The 27,476-nt window shown below is 34.6% G+C and overlaps 6 protein-coding genes across 6 annotated transcripts in view; 4 read left to right on the top strand and 2 right to left on the bottom strand.

The window, feature by feature from the left end:
• Positions 1-606: 606 nt before the first annotated feature.
• Positions 607-3,731, top strand: TRIADDRAFT_34135 (uncharacterized protein; the record flags this gene model as incomplete). Its single annotated transcript, XM_002118357.1, has 3 exons — positions 607-3,071; positions 3,194-3,282; positions 3,667-3,731. The coding sequence occupies 3 exons, from the start codon at positions 607-609 to the stop codon at positions 3,729-3,731; spliced, it is 2,619 nt and encodes an 872-aa protein (XP_002118393.1).
• A 786-nt stretch (positions 3,732-4,517) lies between these two features.
• On the bottom strand, positions 4,518-6,186 carry TRIADDRAFT_34127 (uncharacterized protein; the record flags this gene model as incomplete). The annotated part of the gene is made up of 7 exons (XM_002118345.1): positions 4,518-4,594; positions 4,664-4,729; positions 4,808-4,934; positions 5,056-5,199; positions 5,271-5,401; positions 5,622-5,696; positions 6,117-6,186. The coding sequence occupies 7 exons, from the start codon at positions 6,184-6,186 to the stop codon at positions 4,518-4,520; spliced, it is 690 nt and encodes a 229-aa protein (XP_002118381.1).
• Positions 6,187-7,619: 1,433 nt separating this feature from the next.
• Positions 7,620-11,515, bottom strand: TRIADDRAFT_62425 (uncharacterized protein; the record flags this gene model as incomplete). The annotated part of the gene is made up of 12 exons (XM_002118344.1): positions 7,620-7,686; positions 7,772-7,835; positions 7,912-7,995; positions 8,477-8,579; positions 8,669-8,726; positions 8,795-8,889; positions 9,572-9,652; positions 9,817-9,930; positions 10,045-10,163; positions 10,282-10,381; positions 10,561-10,634; positions 11,362-11,515. 12 exons carry the CDS (start codon positions 11,513-11,515, stop codon positions 7,620-7,622), a joined length of 1,113 nt encoding a protein of 370 aa, XP_002118380.1.
• Positions 11,516-14,013: 2,498 nt separating this feature from the next.
• Positions 14,014-19,216, top strand: TRIADDRAFT_34137 (uncharacterized protein; the record flags this gene model as incomplete). The annotated part of the gene is made up of 17 exons (XM_002118356.1): positions 14,014-14,127; positions 15,243-15,357; positions 15,461-15,591; positions 15,699-15,777; positions 15,883-15,975; positions 16,074-16,177; positions 16,251-16,332; positions 16,445-16,539; positions 16,614-16,771; positions 17,184-17,274; positions 17,356-17,429; positions 17,532-17,592; positions 17,726-17,799; positions 17,909-18,153; positions 18,277-18,476; positions 18,564-18,806; positions 18,890-19,216. The coding sequence occupies 17 exons, from the start codon at positions 14,014-14,016 to the stop codon at positions 19,214-19,216; spliced, it is 2,286 nt and encodes a 761-aa protein (XP_002118392.1).
• Positions 19,217-21,465: 2,249 nt separating this feature from the next.
• TRIADDRAFT_62423 (uncharacterized protein) lies at positions 21,466-23,576 on the top strand (the record flags this gene model as incomplete). Its single annotated transcript, XM_002118355.1, has 2 exons — positions 21,466-23,274; positions 23,523-23,576. 2 exons carry the CDS (start codon positions 21,466-21,468, stop codon positions 23,574-23,576), a joined length of 1,863 nt encoding a protein of 620 aa, XP_002118391.1.
• A 2,751-nt stretch (positions 23,577-26,327) lies between these two features.
• Positions 26,328-27,476, top strand: part of TRIADDRAFT_62422 (uncharacterized protein) — a gene marked incomplete at both ends in the record, with an annotated part of 1,831 nt that continues 682 nt past the window's right edge. Inside the window, 2 exons of the mRNA XM_002118354.1 lie at positions 26,328-26,487; positions 26,669-27,352. Of these exons, the coding sequence (XP_002118390.1) occupies positions 26,328-26,487; positions 26,669-27,352 (844 nt within the window). The remainder of the gene's footprint in view (positions 26,488-26,668; positions 27,353-27,476) is intronic.

The following is a 27,476-nucleotide window of genomic DNA, read 5'->3' as shown; positions in this document are numbered from 1 at the left end:
GCAACTTTTGCAGCTAATGCCCGTAAAGTTCTTCTTATTCGATACCGTTTACTTCCCTACTTGTATACGTTAATGTTTGAATCTCATTCTACCGGAGTGCCGGTTATGCGTCCTCTTTTTGTAGTCTTTCCCAAGGATAAAACATGCAGAACAGTAGATAAGCAATTTCTTTGGGGAAATAATTTATTGATTACTCCTGTTGTCGAGCAAGGCAAAACAACGGTCAATGCTTATTTTCCAAGCTCCCGATGGTATGATTTTTATACTGGAAAAGAAGTAATTCAACCAGGAACCAGTCTTTCTTTATCGGCTCCTGCCGATGTCATTCCTCTACATGTACGAGGAGGTTCAATTTTGCCTATGCAAGAACCTTCCAATAATACTCTACTCAGTCGAATGAATAATTACACACTATTAATTGCCCTTGATGATAATAATACTGCTGACGGCCAACTTTACCTAGATGACGGAGAATCAGCTAGCACTTATCAACTTGGTAACTATACATTAATACGATACACTGTTGAAGGAAACTTATTATTTTCCACAGTATTGCATAAGGGCTACGGTATTCAAGGTGTAATAGAGAATATTATTTTCTACGGCATGGCTTATTCTATAAATGAGTTGATTATAAATCAAACAATTATCGAGAATTATGCATACGATAGTGAGTTTAAAATCTTAAATATCAGTGGAGTACAAATACCTGTTGACGAAAAATTCATTATTCATTGGAATTACACCCAAGAAACACCTCAGCAAGTACCAGCTTATCCTAGCGATCAATGTGGAAGCCATGAATCATCATCATCATCATGTTTAGCAGTACAAACTGCTGAAAGAATTGATTGCTTTCCGCAACATGGTGCAAATGAAAATTCATGCAGAGCAAGAGGCTGTTGTTGGGTTCCAAATCATGATGGTAATTATGCTAACGCTCCGTGGTGTTTTTTTCCTCACAATTATGCAGCTTATAACGCATCTATCGTCACAACGAATTTTGGCATTAGAGCTTATTTAACAAGATGTAAAAATAATCCAGTTATCATCCAAAATGCAGTAAAGCAACTTATTGTCGACATTCAAACTCAAACTAGTTCGCGAATCCGTATTCGAATGTACGATCCCAACCAGGAACGTTATCAAGTTCCGATCGATTTACCAAATACAGATCAAACGTCGTCACCCAGGGCTTTATCTTCAACTTTATATAATATTTCAGTTACTGCAATGCCCTTTGCAATTTCCATTAAGCGAAAATCTACAGGAAAAGTAATATTTGATACTTCAATTGGTGGGTTAGTTTACGAAAATCAGTTTTTAGAAATAAGCACTAGGTTAGCATCGCAAGATTTTTACGGGTTAGGCGAACACGAACACCGTACATTAAAACACCAAGATTTTAATTGGAAACTATGGGGTTTATTTGCAAGAGATCAACCACCTATAGAAAATGCTAATTTATACGGAGTTCATCCCTTCTACCTCAATATCGAAGACAGTCAGGGCCATAGTAATGGAGCTCTTTTCCTCAATAGCAATGCAATGGAATTTATACTTTCACGTGCCCCTGCTTTAACTTTTCGATCAATTGGTGGTATTATCGATATATTCGTATTTGTCGGTGAATCTCCTTCTGCAGTTTCTCAAGACTACACAAAAACCATTGGATTGCCATTAATGCCACCCTATTGGTCCCTAGGTTTTCAACTTAGCAAATATGGATACGGTAGCCTTACTCGTGTCAAGGAAGTAATGCGAAGGATGCAGGATTACAATATACCCTTAGATGTACTATATGGGGATATTGACTATATGCGATATGCTTTAGATTTTACGTACGACACAAATGCTTATGCTGGTTTACCTGAATATGTGGAAGAGTTACATACACATGGTCAACACTATATTATTATCTTGGATCCTGCAATTAGTAATAATCAAACTAATGACACATATCCTCCTTATTTCGAAGGTATTAGGATGAATGTATTTGTTAATGATAGTTCAGGAAAAAATTTGATCGGTAAAGTTTGGCCACGCGGTAATGCGGTCTTCCCTGACTTTAGTAATCCTTCCGCAAGTATTTGGTGGCAAAATCAAGTCGTCGCTTTTCACAAATCTCTAAAATTTGATGGCTTATGGATTGATATGAATGAGCCAGCTAATTTTGTTCAAGGATCTATTGCTGGATGCCCTAATAACGCCTATAATAATCCTCCATATAAGCCTAGAGGTTTATGGGGAGCTGTGCTATATGATAAAACTATCTGTATGGATGCAAAGCAATATCAATCACTCCATTATAATGTTCACAGCTTATATGGTCATAGTGAAATTTTGCCGTCTCTGACTGCAGTACGGATGGCTTTAGGCAACAATTTAAGGAGTATAGTTATATCACGATCTACATTTCCTAGTAGCGGACGGTATGGTGGACACTGGCTGGGCGATAATAAATCTGAATGGCCTTCTATGACTTACTCCATAATCGGTTGCTTGGAATTTAATATGTTTGGTATTCCTTATATTGGTGCCGACATTTGTGGTTTCTCTGGAGATAGTTCTGTTGAGTTATGCAATCGATGGATGCAATTGGGAGCATTCTATACCTTCTCGAGGAATCATAATAGCATCCATAGCATTGATCAAGATCCAGCTGCTTTTAATGGAGCAATTGCATTAAATTCCCTTAACGTACTCCAAATTCGATATACCTTACTACCGTATCTATATACGCTCTTTCATATAGCACACACGGAAGGTTTCACAGTTATGAGGCCATTAATGATGGAATTCCCTAAAGACATTAATTGTAGAAGTACTGATAAACAATTTATGTGGGGAGGAGGATTGTTAATTTCACCGGTGCTCACTCAGGGAGCCATAACAGTACATGCTTATTTCCCAAACGCTCGATGGTATGATTACAGGACTGGTGTTGAAATTTTGTCAAACCAGCGAGGTACAACGGTAGTGTTATCTGCTCCTGCCGATTATATACCATTGCATGTGAGAGGAGGCTATATATTGCCCACCCAGGAGCCGGCAAACAACACTGAATACAGGTATGAACGAACGGTAACAGCGATAGTTGTGAAATAATAATTTAAGTACGTTACTACGTAGTACAGGATGTGCGTTAAGAAACTTTAATTAAAGATTTCTAAATAACGGATTTTTCCGATAGTCGATTAAATCAGTTCGGACTAATAGTGGCACTTGACGATAACAGCAGCGCAACTGGAAACTTATTTTGGGATGACGGCATATCTATCGGTTTGTAACTACTCGCATGCATCTGTGTCGTATTTTAGCGTTCTATGCACCGTGTATGATCTGTGATGATTACTATACCACTTACGTTCACTCTGCCAACATAATAGTAGGAACGTATAGTTGTAAATCATTATGCCAATAGAAAATATAAATTAATTATTGTCTGTAGTGTAATAGCCAAATTAACAATTATGTACAATAGCAAGACTTAATGGTTGCTTGCATAGTGATAGCTCAACAATGCAGCATCCCTTATAATATATGCTAATGCAGCCGTTCTTATTACTATTTGAAACCTAATGATTGATAGAGAAAATCACAGCAGTTATTATGGTGTTGCAGATGCTATTTTAACTTTGAGTCATTCATTGCTTCGAAATTTAGATACGTATAGAAACGGTAATTTTTCCTTACTGGAATTTAAGGCCAACGGGGTAAGCATAGCTTAGATATGATAATAAGGAATAGTTTATATGCCAGGTTCAAATGTAGGCACGTGAATATGCAGTAAACTTGCGTAATTTGAATCAAACTCACCTTGCCGAATTCTATGAATTTCAGACACAATTAGACGGAATCACTACCAAATTTGAATACCGACAGTTGCCAACGTTAGGTCGTATCCTTATATTTGGGTTGTCAAAAACAGTGACTAATATTTTCCTAAATGGCATTTCGTTAACGACATTTCAATTTAATTCCGCGTCAAAGGTAATCATTAAAGCCTAAGTTAATATTGCTAGAGCAGGATATGCTAAATCAATGAGTTAATATCCAGATCATAGTGCGGCGTCATTGGATATTAGTCAAGATTTTAAAATTAACCAATTGTTTTGATATTTACTACATTTACGTGTATCTGCAGGTACTGAATGTCACTGATGTTGAACAGAGTTTGGCCAATAACTTTACTTTAACGTGGCTATGAATATCTAAAATTGCTTCTAGCACTAAGAAATAGGTGATATCGAGGCACTCGCATGCAATAATAATTAGTTCCTGTATAATAGACATTTTTTCGAAATGAAATTGAATGGCCTGCTTGAGGTTTAATTGTATAAATTGTTATGCAATATTAATGCGTCTTTGCAGCAAGTAATATTATATTATTCCGATTATTCAACAAAAGTTTACCATGATTTACATAAAATAGTAGCCAATAAATGATACAGTTCTATATAAAATTTGGTCGCCATGATGCGAAGATACTATTATTGTACACGTAACTATATTCGTTAGTCGTCTTCCATATCTTCTTCAATATCCAAACCGTCAAGATCTTCGAACAGTGATTCATCAATTCTCACATCACCTATAAATGAATCCGTTAGTGTTTAATTTAAAAATGACACTGTAGACTAAATTCATTATTGCAAATAACTACCGTCTTGCATAAATGAAGCATCTGAATTTTTCAAAGAGCTATCACTTTCGAATAATTGCCGACCTAAGAAACAAGATAATTAATAGCACATAGTTTAATTGGAGTTAATTTAAAGTAATAGTTACGGAAACATTTATTGACCAGTTAACTTAGTAGAAGTGCTATCGTTATTTTTCGAGCGCTTCTTGGCAGCCGACTGCTCTTGTTCAAATTCAGCTTTCCATTTTAAAAAGTTTGCAACTGTAACAGGAGTTCCTAACCGAATAGCCTAAGAAATAGACGTACTCAAAATAAACTCAACCCAAAGAATTATCATTCGTCTAATTGACTCTGTGATTTTATGATCATAAACTGTATCTAAAGATGCCTTTTGACATAACAATTCATACCTTATCACGCTCTTCGGCAAGCCTTTTCAGCTTCTGGATTTCGTCTTCTTTCTGTATGAGAATATTCTCTGCAATTTCTGCCATCTTATCCTTGGCGGCTGATAGTAACGTAAATACCATGGCCATGCCTGAATTTTCATCAGCCTAACGGTGTTACGAAAGGTTACTGAGCGACTCCGTTGATGATACACATAAATGAATTCATGAGAGCTAACCTGTTCCTTCATTATTTCCATAATATCAGATATATCATTATCAGATAGGTTATCTTTTTCAATAATTTGTATCTCCGGCGGAGTTTCTGGGTAACACGGGGTAAGAGTAAAGCGAAACTGTACCGAACATGCTATTTCCGAAATATTGAAAATAGAAAACATTGTAGTTTGTACGCGCTCAAGGTAAACAACCAGCAAATCTAAACTTTCTTGACTAAATAGACAAGTCGTCAATAAACCACGTGAATCAGCGATTATAACCATAATTAGTGCTAGTTGCAATTTATTCACATTGTGGTGGAAAGTCCTTACAGCGTAATATAAAATAAATATAAATAGAATGAGTACTACCTTCGAATTTTGGGTTATCCTCCTGTTGATCACACTCGACGTAAATAGTAAAGGACCATGGATCTTCTTCTATTACTGCAAAATTTGAAAGAAATGCGCATTTAATCTTACCTCGTTTTGATAGGAAAACAAGATAAAAGCAAGAAATGCATCTTGGAAAGGTTGTTGAAGCAATATAGTTTTAGTAGCTAGGTACGAGTATATGCAATAAGGGCAAAATGTCTCACGTGCTATGGTATACTACATCGTAGTATACTGTATTGTGATAGTGTATAACAAAAATGCTGAATAAATTGTACAGCTTTAGCGTTTGGCTAACCAACATTGGAATTACTACCTTTACAAACTAAAAGATCCTTTAAAAACTTTAAATGTCCACGGTGAAGCATACGACATACAGTAGTCAGAGAAAGTAAATACTGTACTGTACACGTATATCTCGCCTTTCCAAATTAGCAATAACTATATCACTCAACATTCACATGTGCTCCTTACTTTGAAGATCATCCAGATAAATGGATTCCAAAGCCTCTACTTCATTACGCTGTTCTTCGGCGAAATCCATCACCTTAGCATATTTTAAAGCTTACCTACTATCAAAAAATCTTTCTTATAAGTTAAGTTATAACACTGTATTACTTATAGACTGGCAGATTGACTAGTAGCGATGAATTAGAATCGCAAATTGATATTTAGCAATGGACTGATCACGAAACTTTTGTTTGTTTCGGATACAGTCAAAGAGCTCTAAAGCCTAATACTGTAAGGCGCAGTATCTTCTATTCAATATACTGTAGTTAATTAATGCACCGGTAGCTTTCGCGCATGAGTACAGTACTACTGTACAGTACTTTACACTAAGTATACAGTACAGTATTTAGTCGAGTACTGTACTGTACAGTTACAGTGTACAGTACTGTAACTCTACACTCAGTACTGTAAACTGTAAGGTTCTGTAGCATAGCAACAGTAAAGACGTTTTGACCAGCAACAGCAAATAAGTTTTGACGACCAACCGATTGCTCCATTAAACAATCCACAATGTGATACTGCCCGTACTGGTGGACACTAACGTAGATGATTTGCATATTTTCTACAGTATAGCAGTGGAATTCCTACCAGTTTCAGCTACGAATAGTAGTGGAATTTCCGCGGGTCTCAGCGAGTACGGCATTATTTCTCCAGTGTACACGCTGGAAAATTCACTGCTGTTACTGAATACTGACACGTTCAGCTTAAAATTCTAACTTCTAAGTTTAATCCGTGATAATATAAAGTATATAGAATAAGCAATTACCTAATTGAAGCTATGAATTATTATTGGTATTGCTGTTCATTGTACTGTAGTACTGTATGCATAGGATAGATAGCAAGAACAACAAATCATCCTTCTAAGGCTGCTTTGTACCAATTACAATCCCATGATTAATGGCAACAAGATTAGGCAATCAGATTTATGCGTGGCAAAATTGTTGCAAATTTTATTAGCATAGAAGATATTTAAATGATAAATAATGAGGGTAACTATGCTTCATAATAAATATATGACTGTAATGTGAGGGATTACGCTTAACTGCCATAATCATCTATAAAATTTAATTTTGAACTTAACAAATAAATCTGTCTACTTTAATTCTTAGAGATGCGTTCGAATTTCTTCAGGGTTACAGTTATAGGCTTCAATTTATGCTCAATTTATAGGCTTTTTTAGATAGCTTTCTATCGAATTAATGATATTGCGACATTTCAATTGTTTTTGCAGTCAGGCTTATCAATACAAAGCACAAAAAGTACAATTTACCTTAACAGTTCTGAAACCCTATTTATCGTACTGCTAATAATAGGTCGAATTCATAAATATAATCGAAGCAGGTATGCAATTTGTACATAAGTAACGATGGATGGTACTTTTTCATCAAGAACTAAATACATAAAGTACACTGCAAACAAAATATATTCAATTATAGTGACAGACTAGTCATTTTAATGTATAAAAGATTAAGATGATAACTCTTCATCTTCGTCGCTCTCTAGCGGTAATCGTTGATTTTTACTCCTCTTCCTACTGCCATTTTTCAAAAGGAAATTAATTAATTGGTTAAGCAATTAATTATAAGCTAAAATTGAAACGGATATCAAGAGTTACTTACCCGTAAATGACACGCTCTTCTCCATTTAAAGCTGAAAAAACTGCATTGCGCTTATTCATAGCCTCTATCAGAGAGGTATAAACTACGTGTTAGTTTTAGTTTATCGACAAATCTTACAGCGATGTATTAATAAAGCTAACCTTCAATTGCAAATTTCGCTGGAGAATAGACGAATGCCATCATGTAAATGTAAAAGTTTAATACTCCAAACAGGATAACGAATTCTGAATGTAAAATAGGTTAAGGAATGCAGCGATATTGGCTAAAAGTTGACAAAATTTCTGATTTGTATCAATTTCTTAGGATATGTCTTTGATAGAGAGTGATTAACTGAGCTAAAATGTTGGTATGCAAGGTAGATCGTTCATATTGAATGACTAAAAGAACAACGCTTGAAATAAATAAAAAATTCATAGGGTAAGCGTTATGTCATCCAAAAGATTTATAATTTGTGGGTTTACGCTTATAGTTAATTATAATCGATCGATCGCTGTAAAGAATAATTGTTATTACCATACAATCATCACGAAGAGCATTGATGATGTGAAGAATTTCATTTTTACATCTACATAAGGAGAAATAAAGCATATGCCATAAAATGACCGAAAAACAGCTCAAAGTTAACTTTAGGGCGCTTACATCAGAAATACCAAAAGAGTTACTCATATAACATTTAATATGCTATAATAGTTACGAATTCCTTACCATGAAAGGCTAAATTACGTAGTTCTCCATATGCTCTGACTAACAAATAAAGTAAGTACAACACATACAGTCCAATCAGGATGTACAGAAATACTTTTAGACCCTACGCATAGAGACAGAAATTTGGCTTAAGTTATAATTTCATACTTCGATGTATAAAAGCGTGCATTTGTATCTGTAATTACTTCTTACCTCAAATTTGGCGGCATATTGCGTGTATTGTTCGATTGGAGCATTTAATTCAATAGTTCTATTAAAATGGAAGCACTTATTATGTCATTTTATACACAATTTTATTGATGAACATTACACACTTACTCTTGCCATACAGACAAGGTAAAAGCAGCAATCCATAGCAGACCGACTAATAATATCTTCGGCGCATAAAATGTGAAGAATTTCTTGCTATAATGCTAATATGTATTGAGATGTTAATATAGCAAATGGATCCAAACTAGCCCTTATACTGTAGTTTAGCTTAGAACACAAGAATGTAAGTTAGTATCAAAATCATCCGTCCGATCAATATCATACTTCTCTCATACTGTGAGATATGCATAACCAAAATAATAGAAGAGCAGCAATAAAACTTGATTCAAAAATGGCGTCGATAACGTATGCAGACGCATTGGTTACAAGGAATTTTAATGGATATAAAGGATCTATAACAAAAGAGTCAATAGAATTTAAAGATCACTTTCAAGATAAACGGAGAAATACATTTTCTACTGACTGTTGAATAGTAGCAGTAATGGAAGAAGAAATGAAAGCCATCTGAAAGATAAGAAAGTCTCATTAATTATATAATTTATAAAGGTGGTGGTACTACATTCCGAGAAAGTCGCGTGATATGATGGCAGTCTTAGCAATGAAAAATTTGTTATTACTACGATAACAACAGTATGGAATTGGGATTATTTGTAGTAAAATTCGGATTATATCATAATCATTTACTTTTGCTCAACTGTCCACTGATGGATCCCAAATGTCCGAAGGATGTATATGAAAACACACTGTTAAAGAGATTATCATCAAGATTTGTTATTAGTATACAGATATTTTATATTCAAACTGTAGATTATACACTCTACTTACGCCAATGACAAAAGAGCAAACGGCGAATATGAATCGAAGCCACAGTTCAATTCTGGAATAGGCGACATTGTAGTGTTGAAACTAAATATATTAATGAATAAATATATCAATTTAAAAGTTCATTTTCAAAACTCATTCATTATAATCCAAGTCCTAATTGCTGGTACAGCTAGTAAGCATTATTCTATGCAAGTTACTTATAAAAATTTTATAACGTATTCCTTAATGAAAGGCTTCTAACATACCTCAAAGCGTACGTTAGTAACATTAATTGCATCCAATCCGTGAAATCGTACTATTACTTCGTATTTTTCAAAGTTCAGAAATCCCACATGAAATACCATGAATTCTTCACATTTCTATCAAAATAATACAATGTCATAAAAAAATGTTCAAACTGTATATATATATATTAACATATATATAAAATGATTGTAAGCCGTATGAAAGATACTCAAAGCAAATAGACATACCGATCCCTTGCATTCTAATTTTCGAGTACGATTAAAGTCAGAAAGTATCACGTAATGTCCATCTTTATTTCTACCTTTTACAGTTGCTTTAACTTGAAATACTATACCCAAGATACGTACTATAGATAAAGAGAAAACAAACGAGTCAAGTAGAAATTTTATGAAATCATACAAAATCAGTGATTTAACATATTAAATACATTGTTTACATAAAACAGCACAATCAACTTGCTTTACCGGAAGATTGCTCGTTGATTTTCAGGCGACAAAATAGCCAGAGTTGTTGATTAAATAAATTTAAAGCGTGTTCTCCAGTGTTTACTGTAAAAGGTCCACTCTGAAATATATCCACAATCAGTAACGCTATGGATATTTTTGATTACTACAGAAAAATCTTCTGCTGCAATGAATAATTAATTAGTTGCAAAAGGTAATCATATCGATATATTAGCGTTATCGTGTTCACTCATTCATGTAGATAGTCATTATTCTTTGGTGTTGTTCCCTTTAACTTACATTTAGAGAACTATGCGTAGGTTTTGTTACCGAATTGCTGTAGTTTGCAGCAATTGGAGTTAATACTGGAGGCCCTGTATAATAATAGAAGATGATAAAAATAAGCTTGAAGGCGAAAGCTTATTCTTAAGCCCACAGCGTAATAGCAAGTCATGATCACTTTCAGAGTACTTAGTAGCTGAGCCGTAAAGCACACAAGTTAGTATTGAATAGTATAAATGATTCAAGATCAATTTTGGAGAATGTAACCTTTAGCAAATTCTTAAGAACGACGATAATGAAAGCATGTGAGTGTAGCTACCTGTACTCATGGACTACTAAATGTTTAGTAGTTTATGCTGTACTGTACTATATCGCATACATTAGAAATGCAAAGGTACCTATATTAAATATCGCTAAAATAACTGATTTTACGCAATTAATTCAAGTATGCATAAAGAAAGACCTTACGTTAGTGAAATGCTTGTGATATTTAGGGTACACTGCTAAATTCTATTCGCTTCTCAAAGAAATGATTCGATTAATCTACTACTACTTCACTGTTCAATGATCTGACTGTTGTCATAACATTATCTTTGCAAATGATCTTTATAATAGTGGTAGATGTAATACGACAAAGTAAGGATTTATGGAGGTTAGTATTAAGTGATGCTGAATTGGCTAATATTGAACAATTAGAGATTGCTACTTGATCGAGTCCAAGTTCGTATACATATCATTTGTTAGACTACATTCCAATAAAGTACGCGTATAATGCTTTTGAACAATTCTTATAATTGCAATAATACCATTACATCTTACCCGTAACTCCAACTAGTATCAGGATAATAAAGCCAAAAAAGAAAGCTAGGTAAACCAAGGCAAATTGTCTCTTTGTAAGAGCATGTAACTTCAATTGCATCGAACTTGATAAGACGAAAGAGAAATTGTAATCAATATGATAACTAATACCCATCGGTAACTCTATTTCGTTATCATTACAGTGTACTATATACTGTACATGTAATAATTATAATTATCAACCACCGTATACAATAATAAATCATTGAGAGTATGTTTTGTAGGCAAAAATGGATGTAGTTGTCTTGATTAAATTAGCATCGCAAAGAAGTAAGTAGTTTAGTGTAGAGCAGTAGAAATGATGCTTCCATCTCCGTTATATGTACGTATGCTGTACTGTGAAGTAAGAGTGTGACCGATTTATGAATACCTTTGTAAAGTATGCAAAGCTTTACCATTATTATCATCACGCTTGACACAAACTACGAATCAGTTTATTCTTCACCTAGTTATGCAATGAGTGTAAATTGGATTCTCATCGATAAATTGGAAGAATGTAAAGGAAAACTTTAATTACTGTATAAGTGATGGTAGTAGTATCATTTGTGAGGTTAATACAAAGCCCTTGTGCAATTTATCGCAATACCACAAAAGAGAGCCGCCACCAACTCAATTACACAAGAGACGATTTAATAATTATACATAACAGATAGTACACTTATTACAGTAGTTATTGTTGTACGTGATTTATTAGCATGTACTGCACAGATGATATTTACTATCACAGTCAATTTCCGTGTTGTATAATTTGTATAAAGATCAACTGAACATCAGTGATTAATGCAAGAAAGTACTATACACACTCTACTTGCAACCCGCCTAGTGGGAGACTCGAGGGTTTCAAGTTTGTAGACGTGATGACTGATTCATGTTATTAATCTGTACTCGTACTGTAGGCAACATGACAAGTAGCAAGACACAATCGATCTCAAGAACCGTGAACTTATGAAGAAAGTGTTCCATTATCATTGCAGCATACAATCTACTGAGGCTAAAGGTCACATTATAAGCTATGGAAGAATTTCAGTTAATCTTCTTCTTCTTGATTGTAATTGTTAATCTAATACTGTGGTTTCTTGTTTGTACCATGGATTTGAATTTAACTTAGACTGACCGATGGTATCGCTTCAATCTGTGGCAGATTGTATTGCCATCTAGCAGGAGTACTAGTAATTCCACTGCACAACATAATCATGTCATAGGGATATTGCTACAAATACTTTGTGAGTCTATTGCTTCTATGCTAGTGTTACCTGGCCAGATGTGCTTGGTTGACAATTATAATATACGCGTATAATTAATTGATATTCATCTTATCCTGCGGTACTGTGATGCTATGATAATAGAGTCATGTTTAGCATCCTCGATCATCTAGAATAGACATATTGTCCTTACCATTCCATGGCTACATGGACAAGAAAGAATTTTTTCAACGATGGATGTAGACAGATAGAATTCCTTAATGGTGATTCCAGCCGCAATAAGCGCAACTACTTTCGATGATGACTAAAAGTTTGCCATTGAGCCATCTGGAGAGCCAGTAGAGTACAGTACTGTGATGCTTTCTTTTATACACACGTACAGTACATGAATTGTTGAGCTTGTACAGTACAGTACTGTACTGTACTATTATACTGTACTGTACACAGTGTACAGTACTACAATGGCCACAAAGGCTCATACTGTACTGTACTATGCTGTAAACCGGACCTTTCTCAGGTCTAGTACCAGACGAATAAGGTTTCATGTTCTGTACAGTACAGTACAGTGTACAGTATACGATTATGGTACTGTACACTGTGAAGTTTGTACTGTGCTGTACTGTACTGTACAGTGTACAGTATGTGGTTGTAGTACTGTACACTGTAAAATTTGTACTGTGCTGTACAGCACTGTACTGTACTGTACGCGATTATACTGTAGTACTGTACAGTACACTGTCAAAATTGTACTGTACTGTGCTGTACTGTAGCCTACAGTAAAAGTACTGTAAGCCTTAGTACGGTGTGACGCTAGTCGGACTCTGATCCAATCAGCAAAACAAGCAAAATTGAATCGACTCGATTCAAATAGATTCGACGCTGGCTTAGTGCTGTCACTGTAGTCAGCTGGTGTAGGATACATGATACGCAGTGCATCGTACGGTAGTGTTAGTGTTGGTGAAGTTGCGACTCAAGCTGCCCTTTGTCTAGGTAGTCAATTGAATATTTCTCACTTCATTTATCCTAGAACTGAAGAAGGATTGATAGAAACAAGTAGAAACTGTTGGACTATTACCGGAAAGAATATTACTATCCTTTCATTGGTAGCGGAAAGAAATCGGATAACCATTGAAACTGGTAATTGATTCTGCCATTATCATCATTGTACGGGATGCAAGTTTTACTCGTATCAATGCTCTAGTACCTCTAGTAGTCAACTGATCAGAAGATGGAGAATTTGACTATTTTGAATTGAAATTCAGTCAGTATACCGATAGTTAATGTAGTGAGGTATAGATGTAATCATGGACGTTGTCAACTTGTAATGGAGTAGATTGATTGTAACATGGATCAGTGTTAACGTTATCAAATGGGTTCATCATAGTCATCATTTAGAGTAGACTGAGAGAAGATGAACGGAAGCAAACAAAGCGTACCAGAAAATAAGTGGCTTTCTCCAGGTGCGAGAAACAGCGACGAAGAAGATGTAATAACACGCCGTCAAAGCCAGCGAAAACGACCCAAGGTATACATCATAATACACCAGTCACTATCGAAAAACAAAGTACTGAAAACACTTAATAGATGTCCCAGAATAGACATGTCCACTTTCCCAATAACGGTACATTGTTCACCATTAACATTGCACTTGATCTATTGCATCAATATAACGTTCAACATTCTCCACAGGAAATGTAGTTAGCAAGCTAAAATACTATTATTCCTTGTTCAATCGAAGATAACTAACTGGCAGTTTAAATCTACCTGACAGACTTACCATAGTTACAGTATTGGTATAAGGGTTATTATCAAGAAATGGAAAGTGCTTTACTTTGCGTATAATGTTGAATGCAATAATGCGGCGAGAGAAAATATCCCCATGTCTGATCTTTCTAGTGGCACAATCACTGATAAATGCAACATTGAAATGTATGTAGGGCAGTTGGTGCCACTGATTGTAGTATGGTATGTAATATACGTTTCTAAAATCTGATCTGACGCGGGCCGGCAATATGCAGTTTGTTTCTTCAGGTTGCATACAAAAAAAAGTCATAGCATTGTAACTATTCGATTGAACAGTGAATGCGTGGCTACAATGACACATCAAATCCATTCGAATTAGAGTCATAAACAGTCAACACCGAAGTATTCTGCTATAATCCTTCGTTAACTGTTTATTACCAAGTGGTCAACAATCTACCAATACATTCGGTACAATTACACTCATCTATGGGGGAGATAACGCTCTTTGCATTCCTGCCTCTTGTACTCGAGTGTATTGAACGGAACTGCTGATCTACAAGTGCCATTTCCCATCAACATACGAGTATACCACACGTATAACCATAACCTTAGCAACTAATACTACGCGATTAGCGCTTAATTAAGTGGATTAATCATTCATGTTTCCCTTTAATGAAATTATTACTATGGTCAATTTACTGTACCCTCGTTGTCGTGACTAAATATTACTCTTTTCCTGTTATTAATTATTTTTTGCTAACAACAAAGTATTTTGCTTAAGTTATAATACAGTATGAATTGATTTTACTCAAAGGCTTATAAACTTTATATAACTGCTTCATTGCAGGTATAGAAAATGCCCCTTTAATAATTCCGTAAATTCCTTTCATAATGTAGGTTGAATATCGAGAAATGGACGAGAAATTAGCTCAATTAACTGAAGATGAACTATCACCAGAATTTTCTGATGCTTCCATTAATGAAGACGATCAGTATGGAGAAATTCCTGAAGGTAAAAAACTTCAAATACTAACGAAAGTAACATTGCATCATCATTATTCCATGGTCTTTATGAACCATTAATGGCTGATACTTCATAACTTGTAATTGATTAGGAATGGAAGGAGCAGCCTTTCGAAGTCGCTTGCCACATGATCAAATTACACCTCAAGAGATGAATTGTTTTCCTGATATCGCTCAAAACAATTCACTAAAGTCTACATTTTTATACATTCGGAATCGCTTGGTAATCTTAACTAAAGTTAATATTTTATAAATTGTTCGTTATCGTCAGATGCTCTTAGATGATAGAAATGATCATGTGATAAATTTCATGTATTAAATCATCTCTAGTTGGAATTATGGCTTAATAATCCCAAGGTAGAACTTACTATCGAAGCAGCCATTCCACAATTTCAGGCACCGTATAATAGTAAGTATAATATCGATAAATAATTGTATTATACATCAAAATAGCATATTAATGATATTTTAGAATCCTACAAATATGAATCAAAAATTTCTGAAAATTTTCTAGATAATAGGCACCTTATAACGCGTTTGCATGGCTATTTAACGCGTTATGGATTGATTAATTTTGGTATTTACAGACTCCTTAAGAGACCTACATGTATGTTTACTATTTTCCAGGGTTATTAATTATAATTAAAGACCATCTGTACTAGCACTTAAAATGATTTTCTTACTTGCTTTATATTAACTCTACAGCTACAAAAACAACCGTTTTAATTGTTGGAGCCGGTGCATCAGGTTTAATTGCAGCTCGACAACTACAATCATTTGGCATCGATGTCATAGTAATTGAAGGGAGGGTACGTACAGTCCTTTCCTTTGCAGATAGCTATTAATCAGATTGGTAACCGGTTTTATTTCCTTTCTGTACAGAATAGAGTCGGTGGAAGGATTAATACGTTTTCTAAAGGAAGCTGGGTTGCTGATCTTGGAGCCATGGTTATAACAGGCTTAGGTATCTTCGAGTTTTTAATAAATAATTGATACATCATTTCATCATCCTTGTACAGTAGCATGTCATATTTGATGGCAGAATTGATAAATGTAGCATATGTTCATATATTTAGGCGGAAATCCGATAGATATTTTATCTAAGCAGATATCTATGGAATTATCAAGAATCAAGCAGGATTGTCCACTTTATGAAACTAGTGGGAAAATGGTAAGTAATAATCGTTAATTTCATTCAGTCATAGTTGAATGCAACACTTATAAAGTATTAAACTATTTGATTAGTCCTACTCTTCTCTGGTGCCCAAAGATAAAGATAACATGGTGGAAACTGAATTCAATCGCTTACTAGAAGCAACTTCGTATATGTCCCATCAAATAGATTTTAATAGCGTAGACGATAAACCAATTTCTTTAGGAGAAGCTTTAGAACTTATGATTAAGTAAGTTGCCTTTGAGCATTTGGACTGCATTGATCAATCATTGAATTGAACAGCATAGGTTGAGAGACTATTTTATATGATCAATACAGTAATAGAATGAATATTCTTTCAACTGCACGCATATTTAGCTTTAATTGATTATCCTATTACAAAATTAAGTTTTGTATGCGTGATAATATAATTGATCAATGATGTTGTTTATAGAGGTTAGATATCGTGTGTATACGTAATATTTATACTCTTAGAAAACAGAAATTAAACTGATTACTGAATTTTGTAAGGCTGTTAGTAGTAGATACTGTGTGAATCTAGCGCTATCATTACTTAGTTTTCTCATACAAATCCAGCATTATTTGTAATGTACTTGTGCTTTTTTGGATGACTAAGTAGCTATAATCGATAACGATTTTAGACTTCGAGAGCGACAAGTGAAAGAAGATTTGATTCAACATTATAAAAGAATCAATGAGCTGCAGGACCAATGTCTAGCTGTCAAGAGACAGGTATTTGAAATTCTTCTTAATATTCATTCTTGGAATAATACTATTCTTGATACGAATGCTACTTACATTTGTGATATTTAGTTGATTACTGTGCAGACTGATATCGTTCAAATACATAGAGAACACGTTGGTGTTGATGCCAAGAAACAGCCAAGGTGAGTTGTAAGGTATCGCTAGCTAACTCAAAATGCTATGGTAGTAAGGAATCTAGTCTTGAAATACTGATATCAGTGCTGAGGAATTGGTATTTTTTACAGCAGTATTGACAATGAATTTCAAGCTAGAAGCAAAGCTAGAGAATTAGTATCTTTATTTAAGGTAAAAAGACCATCAGATAGTTTGTTTCGATTATGTCTTATTGGGAAATTGTAGCAGTGTAGCAACGCTTCTGCTACACTTTCACTTGGATAGTATTTCTCATTTATGCCTCATATGGTCTCTGTTTTTCCAGGAGCATGATTCACTTCTTAGTAAACAACAGGAAATTCAACAGAAATTATCTCTTTTGGAATCAAACCCACCAAGGTACGATTTAATTGCGATTTATGTTACATTCAAAATAAAAAATTTTGATGTCTTTTAGTGTTCTTATGTTTGGATAAGTATAAGTAATACCATCCTTTACATTTGCTAGTGATGTGTACCTATCTCCAAGAGACTGCCAAATACTAAATTGGCATTTTGCCAATTTGGAGTTTGCGAATGCATGTCCACTAAAAAGGCTATCTCTGAAATATTGGGATCAAGATGATGATTTCGAATTTTCTGGTGCTCACTTGATTGTAAAAAATGGCTATTCATGTGTTCCTGAAGCCCTTGCTGATGGATTAAATATAAAGCTAAATACAACCGTAAGAAATATCAATTACAATGAAAGAGGTACGGTATTTTAGCCTTAAAATGAGAATTGTCTCTAGTTATAGTACTATGGCACTGTTTTGTATCTCTATCCATCAACTTCTCTTCCGTGATAAAGCCGACATTATTATGTGAATATTTCAGGAGTAGAAATCATAACGCAGTCAAACTATGAAAGTGGCGGCAGTGACAATACTACAACTAAATTTTGCGGCGATGCTGTCCTGATGACTGTTCCACTGGGAATCTATAAGTATAATCCTTCTTTAATACAATTTAATCCTCCTCTTCCTGAATGGAAGACAAATGGCATTAAGAGGCTTGGGTACGGAAATCTTAACAAGGTACCATCTTAATAACCGTAATTTATAGTATTATTTGAACATGATTTTCCCCGTCACTAATTGTATCTGCACCTCAAATGAACGAAGGTTGTACTGTGTTTCGAAAGCATATTCTGGAACTCGAAAAGCAATTTATTTGGCCATGTAAATTCCTGTACGAGCGATAGAGGTGAGCTTTTCTTATTTTGGTCAACGAAACGAAGTCCAGTTTTAATCGCTCTAATCGCTGGCGAAGCTGCTGAAGCGATTGAAAACATTTCCGACGATACTATTGTCGCTCGAACCGTAGCAATCCTGAAAGGTATCTTTGGTGCTAATAATGTACCGCAGGTAAGGTTCTGCTATTAGAAATCCTTTTAGACATCAACTTGTTTTGCGATAATTATAATGCTTGATTATAATTACAATTCTAGCCAAAGGAAACCTGTATTTCACGATGGTTTAGTGACCCTTTTTCGAAAGGATCTTATTCATATGTCGGGGTTCACGCTTCCGGTGCAGATTATGACATAATGGCATCACCTGTTTCACCTAATGCTTCAACAACTGCAAACCGAACGCCTTTAGGTACTGTTGAAAAAGGTCCTAATCAGCCACGAGTCTTTTTTGCTGGTGAACATACTTGTAGAAATTATCCTGCCACGGTACATGGGGCGATTTTGAGTGGTTTAAGAGAAGCTGGAAGAATTACAGATCAGTTTATTGGACAACCCTATGCCCCGGAAGACAGCAATGTATAAAGGACGATATGCCTGTTGTAGCTTGTTAGATATCTAAAATTAATGTTATTCATATTGGATGTTCATACTTCAAGGTCTATTTCATGTACATTTTTTTTGACTTTGAAAATGCCGATCAATGTAGATATCATTGTAAGTATAGAAATTACATTTTACCTAGCCATTCTGTTATTTCTGTACAAGTACGGTGATAACTAATTATATTGTCTTCTAGATAAGGTTTATATATTAACTATATCATCGAGGCTCCTTCATAATTTCCGTTGTCGAATAATGTTGTTTGCCATCGGACATATTCAACAAACGATAAAGCTTTAAAATGCCCACGATATTTAAAGGGTAGCCTTGGCGACATATGATCTGATATAAAATAATCTAATCCCAATGCTTTATCCTGACCTGTTAATATACGAGTAGATACAGTAAGTTTTCAGATTTCCTTTTTCAGCAAGCACATATGCTTGTATACACGTTCCTATGTGTATTGCGACAAGGCTAGCTATGGGCAGTTCTATTTTGTAGCTTATTTATGTTTCCAATTTCGTTAAAGTAGTACTGGGAAGATTTCGATTTTCTTAATTTACACATAGTAAGTTCACTGTGTGAAATTGCGCAATCAAAATAAACATTTTCGATATTTGAAATCAATCTAATGAGCTAATATCTCAGAGTATACTTTAAATGGAGTTTAGTTAACGAATTAAGTACAGTAGTCACATTATAGGAGTAGATAACTATACGTGGCTTTAAATGTTGTAAAAACGTTCGGTATCCATTCTAATTAACGGTATCCAAAGTATTTTACATGATTATTTTCTGCATAAATTTATTATTTAATATTCTGAAGAAATTATGAATCTTGATTATTCATCGATGGTCTGACTCATTTAAATTGCAAGTCCATATTTCTAAGCGTTTAGGAAATATTTTTTTTATTATACTTATTATACATTCTACGTGACATTCGATAGATTTTAGACAGTGTCGCGCGAGTTATTTCCGAAAGAATATTGAAGTACTGAAATACTTTCTATGCTAACGCGCGATAAAATGAACAAGTGTACGTACATAAACACATTACACCAAATTGACCCTCCCGATGCTAATCTCTAATTAGAGATTATTAAGACTTTGCTACCAATGTAGACGAATAAATAATTGTGTTCGAAGATCATTTAAATCATCTCGTCTATTATAGACATTACTACCCGATGAATTTCGTAATAGAGCAATTCTAGCTTGCTTATTCTCATCTTATGATATTGGCTCTTACTAACACAGAAAATAATACTGTAAGTATTTTCTGTTATTTACACTTTACTTCCGTGCGGTAGATAGAGCAGAGGTCTGTGTTATATTATAACTTATATTATATATCCAGCCGAAGTACAATTTCTAAGAACACAGAATTAGGCCAACAATATAATCCCAACTTTATATAGCACTTTAATTTCCTATGAAATCGATTAAATGAGATTTGCTAGTAAACAGCTATTTTATAATAATGTTATGAGTAAAGCAGCCTATTTTTATTTCAATTATAATTCATATACGCGTATATTCAGAGCTAATAAAGCACAGTACAGTACTGTATATGGTAGAAGACCGGGTGCGTATTACTCTTTTACTAAAAAAATGCTTATCTCTAGCTACTATACTGTACTGTACAGAATGTACAGTTGGTCATAAGCGTATGGAAATAGATAACAATAGAGTTTTCAACATTCAGCAAACAAAACTTTCTGGATAGTTTGATAGTTGAGTAGCTAATACTGTAGTTGTTACTACAAGACTCTGTACAGTACTGTATTTTGTACGATGACTTAAAAACGTTGGAATTTACGGAATCTGTCAGCCTATTTTTGCGGGAGATTTTTTAGGGTTAGGGTTGCGTACGCAGTTAGGGTAATTAACTCCAAATAACGATGCTGGCATGATCCAGCCTGCATCATTTATTTTATTCGTTAGTTGCTGTACAGTACAGTATACAGTACCATCCACTCCAGTCCAGTACAGTACATACTGTACTGTATACCGTGTATAGTACTGTACTCTATACTGTACTATGCAGTACTGTACAGTATACAGTATCTGCTAGTTGCAAACTGACTCATTTCAATGGTTTAAGCAGCAAAATAAATTTCATCTTTGCTTCTAATTGCACCTATAAACTGCATCAAGTTAAGAGAGTTTTAAGCGCTATCTAGGTTATCATCTTCACTGAAATTGTTTTTGTTGCTGGATACAAAATGGAACAAGTAAAAGAATTGATTGAAAACATGAAATATGGAGAGTTGGATAGCATTGAAGAAGAAAGCCTGAAGGGAGTAGAACAATTCTTCGATGAATCTTCAGAAGAACGCAAAAAGGAAATAGCAGATTTATTTGATATAGATATTGAAGATGATGATGGGTGGATCATCTTTTTCAAAGAGTGCACAGATACCTACAACGGTACCAGTTACAGTAGGGCTATAGAATCTGTAATCAATTTTATAAATAGTCGTATTCTACCGCGTATGGAAAAGACGTCGAGGGTCAATTTCACCATGTTAGCTTTTAGATTTGATATGAGTGAAAATATTCCGAAAAAATATTGGGAAGAAATTATTGGCGTTAAAGATGAATACGCATGGAGATGGGCATGTCACCACGGAAGCCTGAACTCACTTGAAAAACTGGTAGCGATTGGTGTAGATGTTTCTGTCCGGAACTATCAAGGTTTCCGCTGGGCTTGTCGTGGTCAATGTTATGATGTAGTGCATTATCTTCTTCAATTGCAAGGAAATTACCAACATCATCCTATGATGGAGCCGACTTTCTACGAAGATCCTGAATTAGCCAGATACCTTATCCGGGTATTTATAGATACTTGGCGAATCCCTAGTAATAATTCTAATGTCGTGGCTATCAAAGATGCTTGTATGGCAAAGGTTGACTGGGAGAGTAAAATCTTCAAATATTGTGAAAAATGGAAGCAAGAGTTACAAAATGCAGAAAAATACAAGGAGGCAGAAATCAGACGGGCGATATCAGATTTGTTACGTTTGCGAGGGGAAAGAAAGGTATGCGGCGACTCCTTACTCCAATCCGAAGGAATTGTTACGAAAGATGATTTATCCTATATAACTTTTAACGAAGCCGTAGACAAATATCTATTATCTGATCGGTTTAAAGAAGTTTGGCATCCGGGATCGGACGGAAAGGTTTTAGATATTGTTCATCCTTCATTGGATCCTATTATCCACGGAATTGCTCCGAGTAAAGACTGGAATAATATGCCCTCGAGTTTGTATTTCTTACAAACTGCTTCTATTTCGTCTAAATATCAATGGCCAGCAGTAGATGTCACTGTAGACGATTTGGGAAACATAGCTATCTCAGGAAACATCGGAAATTTATCGAGAGATTTAGACAAGGCCATTTACGATTCAATAACTTCCTCATTAAAAGATGTACTGCCCGCTTTTGAAGATGTTTTAAACGCAAATGATTGTTATTACCAATCATCCAGAAAGCGTTCATATGATGAAGATGATTCTAAACATAATAAAATAAGCCTTCGAAATAGAAAACTTCAAGTCATCGTTAAAATCGCAGAAATAAGGTTAAAAAAGGGAGAATCATACCCAGGTGGAAGTTGGCATGTGGAAGGAACAACAAATGAAAAAATAGTTGCCAGTGCTGTATGTTATACCGATATTCAAGGAATATATACGTCAAGATTGGCATTTAGGAAATGGATTGACGAATTCGAAGATTTGACGTCTTATCAACAGAATTTCCATGACCCAGTTGCAGAGATAAATGATGTACATGACAGCGAATCGACAATCAAGCCAATTGGATCGTTACAAGCTAAAAAAGGCAGATGTATCGTATTCTTTAACAAATATCAACATAAGGTATTACCATTCACCGCAAAATCAGATGGAATGAGAAGGATACTCTGTTATTTTTTAGTAGACCCCGCAAACCATATTTCAGAAAAAAAGGATAATAGTCCTCCTTTATACGATATGGCCCATTTCGAGAAGATAATAGAAGAAAGAAAAAAGGTACTTTTACAGGCAAACTATGACGAGACTATAAGTCTGTGTGAACATTAATTTCCTTTAGATGAAACTTTTTAGATAAGGCAGTCGTTCCACAAAATATGTAAATAGCAAAGAATTGATTGTTATAGTAAACTGTATTAGTAAAATTAGTGCTATAAATATAATGAAACATTGTTTTACCATCATTTTAAATCCGTTTAAACGTGGACTTAAGAATTTAATGGCTGTGATATGTATCCATTTATTAGTCTCGAGCAGACTCTGGTAATAAATTTGAAAGAAAATTGAAACTGAATACTTGACTATGTGACTGTTTACACTATGAGTCGATGGTCTCCTTCTAATAAACCCTAAAATAAAAAGGAAAAATGATAATCAGCGATCTGATTTATTCTTCAAAATTCCATCCAACAGCGTTGGAAAGCGAAGAAATATTGTTAACGATACCATGCATAAAATGCAAACAAAAAGATAATTTTAGGTCGATGCAGGGAACAAATCGTATGAATCAACCAAACAGATCAATGACCTTCGACGGAAGGATCTTACTCATGGTATAGTACAGTATTTAGTTCTTACTTTCGGTGCTGACTATGACGTATTAGCAACACCTGTTTCACCTATTGCTTCAACAGCTGCCCAGGAGAAAATTGTCCTAGAACCGATGCTGAAAGGGGGTTATCAGTGATAAATCTTCTTGATAGTAAAGCTGGAAGAATTGCAGCACAGTTTATAAGACAACCCTATACCCAGAAATAGGTGTTAGAGGTTCGGTATCTATTGCAGATTATAACTTAGTAAGAAGTAATGTTCACTAACTCGGGTAATGATAATTGTAATAATTTTACCATGATTTCTAGATAAATGGTTCAAGTGATAACTGTACTATGCCCAGAAAGGCGGCAATATACTATATAGAGGATGATGTATCTGTTGTAGATTGTTACATAGCAAGAAGTAATGTTCATTCACTCGGGTAACGATAATTATAATAATTTTAGCATGAATTCTAGATAAATGGCTCAAATGGTAACTAATATTGAGGCTACAGTACTTGATGCTCTTTCTACTCGATCCTTGTTTTACTTACAGTACAATCATGATACAAACATATTGGACAAATGATAAATCGTCGTTCCTAATGCAGCACTAATGTAATAATACGACATTCATGTAGGCGTCGTTATTGTACTTAGTTGCTATACGATAATTTACTGTACTGTTCTGTAATACCGTGAAGCATGTTAACGCAATATTAGTTTTATAGCAGTACATATGGTACTATTTAGTGATATACGTAATAAGAGTTTTCCAGTTACCTTAATGTACTGTAACACAGTATAGCTCTTAGCTTTCCATTTTTCTTAGTGATGTGGAAAAAGTTTGGCGTAACAATTCTTAATAGTTAAGCTGTTAAATTGTCACCAAGATTCAAGAGAAATTTTATTATCTAATTCGTGGTTGGCTATTTGGTCGCTACATTAGTTGATATTAGTAGTATTACATTGATTTATGTGCTAATATATCGTATGCTTGTTCTTCACAGTCTGTAAACTCAATTGATAACTATAAATATTTGGAGTGAAATCTTACATATTTTATAAAAAGTAACTATTTCTGATAAGAAAATGGCCACTAATGATTTATTAAATAATTATTGATGTTTACAACAAGTTGAGTACTTCGATTCTTAGCCGATGGTTGATTGAGGACCAATGCATGCACTGCACGTGCATGATTTAATTTAATGTTTGATTATACGTAATTATTACAATGTAGCATAAATCCTATAAGCTTGGATACAAAATACAGTATACGAAAGACTGAATTTAATTTGTAATATAGCCATTTATTATTCGGATCAATATTTTATGGCGAAATACCGTACTTCCTACTAGTGTATCCGTTGCTATAAACTATGACAATGGAATTTCGTGTTAGCAATGGATTTAGAAGGTATTATCGAGATAAATAGTAAAGCTCTGTAGAAGAGTAGTAGGCCGGTCTACGCATAGATTTGAATAGAATATTGCCTATTTCAATTCTTCACTCGGTGCCGATTCAGAAATGCGATTTCAATTTCAAATCTAGAAATATCTCAGATCTTCCTGAAAATAACATTTTTGAAGCACACTTTTGATGCTGGTTCAAAATATATTTGCATGTATGAATGATACAACATTATATGAAAACGGAAACCCTAAAGATGCTTTAGATTGAAATAAAAAGCATCCTATTCTCATTTGGCACTGATTGAAAAAAGTAATTTTGTTTCTGTATACAGTATGGTCGTTATTCACTCGTAAAAACTCTATGAAAGTCTTTGATCTAAGTAAAAACTATAAGTTTGAAGTAATTGTTTATTGCTAATTTTACAATCACTTGGCATTGCTATACCGCACTACAGAAGTTAGCAAAACCCTAAGTCTTGAATTAGTAAATTTGCCTAAGGCAGAACTGAGTACTGGTCTTAATAGCTGAATTCGTAGTCATTAATTAAGGTGTGATAGAATCCCTCACTGTGCTCAAACAGCTATTTTTTACGTTAATATTTCTTAATTTGTATAACTATATTGCTGAAGAAAATAACGCCATAGTTAAATGCTACAAGTTATTATTGAAATTAGATTTCAATTCCACTCAAGATACTTCTTATGCATCTGCATAACATTAACTTCTTGATAATATCAGAACTTTCATTCGTATGGCATGGGGCGTGTTCAGCTAGTGTTACTACATTATTAATTATGCTCAACAGGTTGAGCTGATAAATACAGTTATGAGCCTGCACTGTATAGCGTGCTAAGTAAGTGAGGTATCACACCGAATTAGTATGCAGTACTTTACATATTATTAATTATTAATGGATTATAAATAACTGTTATTTGATTACTAACTAAAACTGAAGGCCATGCGGTCCTGTTTGTCAGTTGGACTAATGCATTTCCATGGTTATGCAGGAAAAGTTTATTGTTATAGCTAGAAGTTTTAGTGATATACTCAGAGATTTTTAAGCGACAGTAAGTATAGATTGGCCTATTATTTGACACAAAATGGAAGAAGTAAAAGAATTAATGGAAAACATGAAATATGGAGACTTCGATAGCATTGAAGAAGAAACCATAACAGAAATAGAACAATTCTTCGATGAATCTTCAGAAGAACGCAAAAAGGAAATAGCGAAATTATTTGATATAGATATAGATGACGATGGTGAGTGGATTAACTTTTTCAGATTCAGTGAAGATGAATATAGTAGCGAAGCAGAACCTTTATTCGATTTTATGTCAAGTCGTATTCTGCCTTACATGGAAAAGACGTCGAGGGTCAATTTCACCATGTTAGCTTTTAGATTTGATATGAGTGAAAATATTCCGGAAAAATATTGGGAAAGAAATTATTGGCGTTAAAGATGAATACGCATGGAGATGGGCATGTCACCACGGAAGCCTGAACTCACTTGAAAAACTGGTAGCGATTGGTGTAGATGTTTCTGTCCGGAACTATCAAGGTTTCCGCGGGGCTTGTCGTGGTCAATGTTATGATGTAGTGCATTATCTTCTTAAATTGCAAGGAAATTACCAACATCATCCTATGATGGAGCCGACTTTCTACGAAGATCCTGAATTAGCCAGATACCTTATCCGGGTATTTATAGATACTTGGCGAATCCCTAGTAATAATTCTAATGTCGTGGCTATCAAAGATGCTTGTATGGCAAAGGTTGACTGGGAGAGTAAGATCTTCAAATATTGTGAAAAATGGAAGCAAGAGTTACAAAATGCAGAAAAATACAAGGAGGCAGAAATCAGACGGGCGATATCAGATTTGTTACGTTTGCGAGGGGAAAGAAAGGTATGCGGCGACTCCTTACTCCAATCCGAAGGAATTGTTACGAAAGATGATTTATCCTATATAACTTTTAACGAAGCCGTAGACAAATATCTATTATCTGATCGGTTTAAAGAAGTTTGGCATCCGGGATCGGACGGAAAGGTTTTAGATATTGTTCATCCTTCATTGGATCCAATTATCCACGGAAATGCTCCGAGTAAAGACTGGAATAATATGCCCTCGAGTTTGTATTTCTTACAAACTGCTTCTATTTCGTCTAAATATCAATGGCCAGCAGTAGATATCACTGTAGACGATTTGGGAAACATAGCTATTTCAGGAAATATCGGAAATTTATCGAGAGATTA

This window comes from Trichoplax adhaerens, genomic scaffold (genome assembly GCF_000150275.1).
Source record: "Trichoplax adhaerens TRIADscaffold_47 genomic scaffold, whole genome shotgun sequence".
In the NCBI taxonomy this organism is placed as follows: Eukaryota; Metazoa; Placozoa; class Uniplacotomia; order Trichoplacea; family Trichoplacidae; genus Trichoplax; species Trichoplax adhaerens.
Note: the sequence above shows the minus strand (reverse complement) of the source record. Positions and strands in the feature narration are given on the sequence as shown.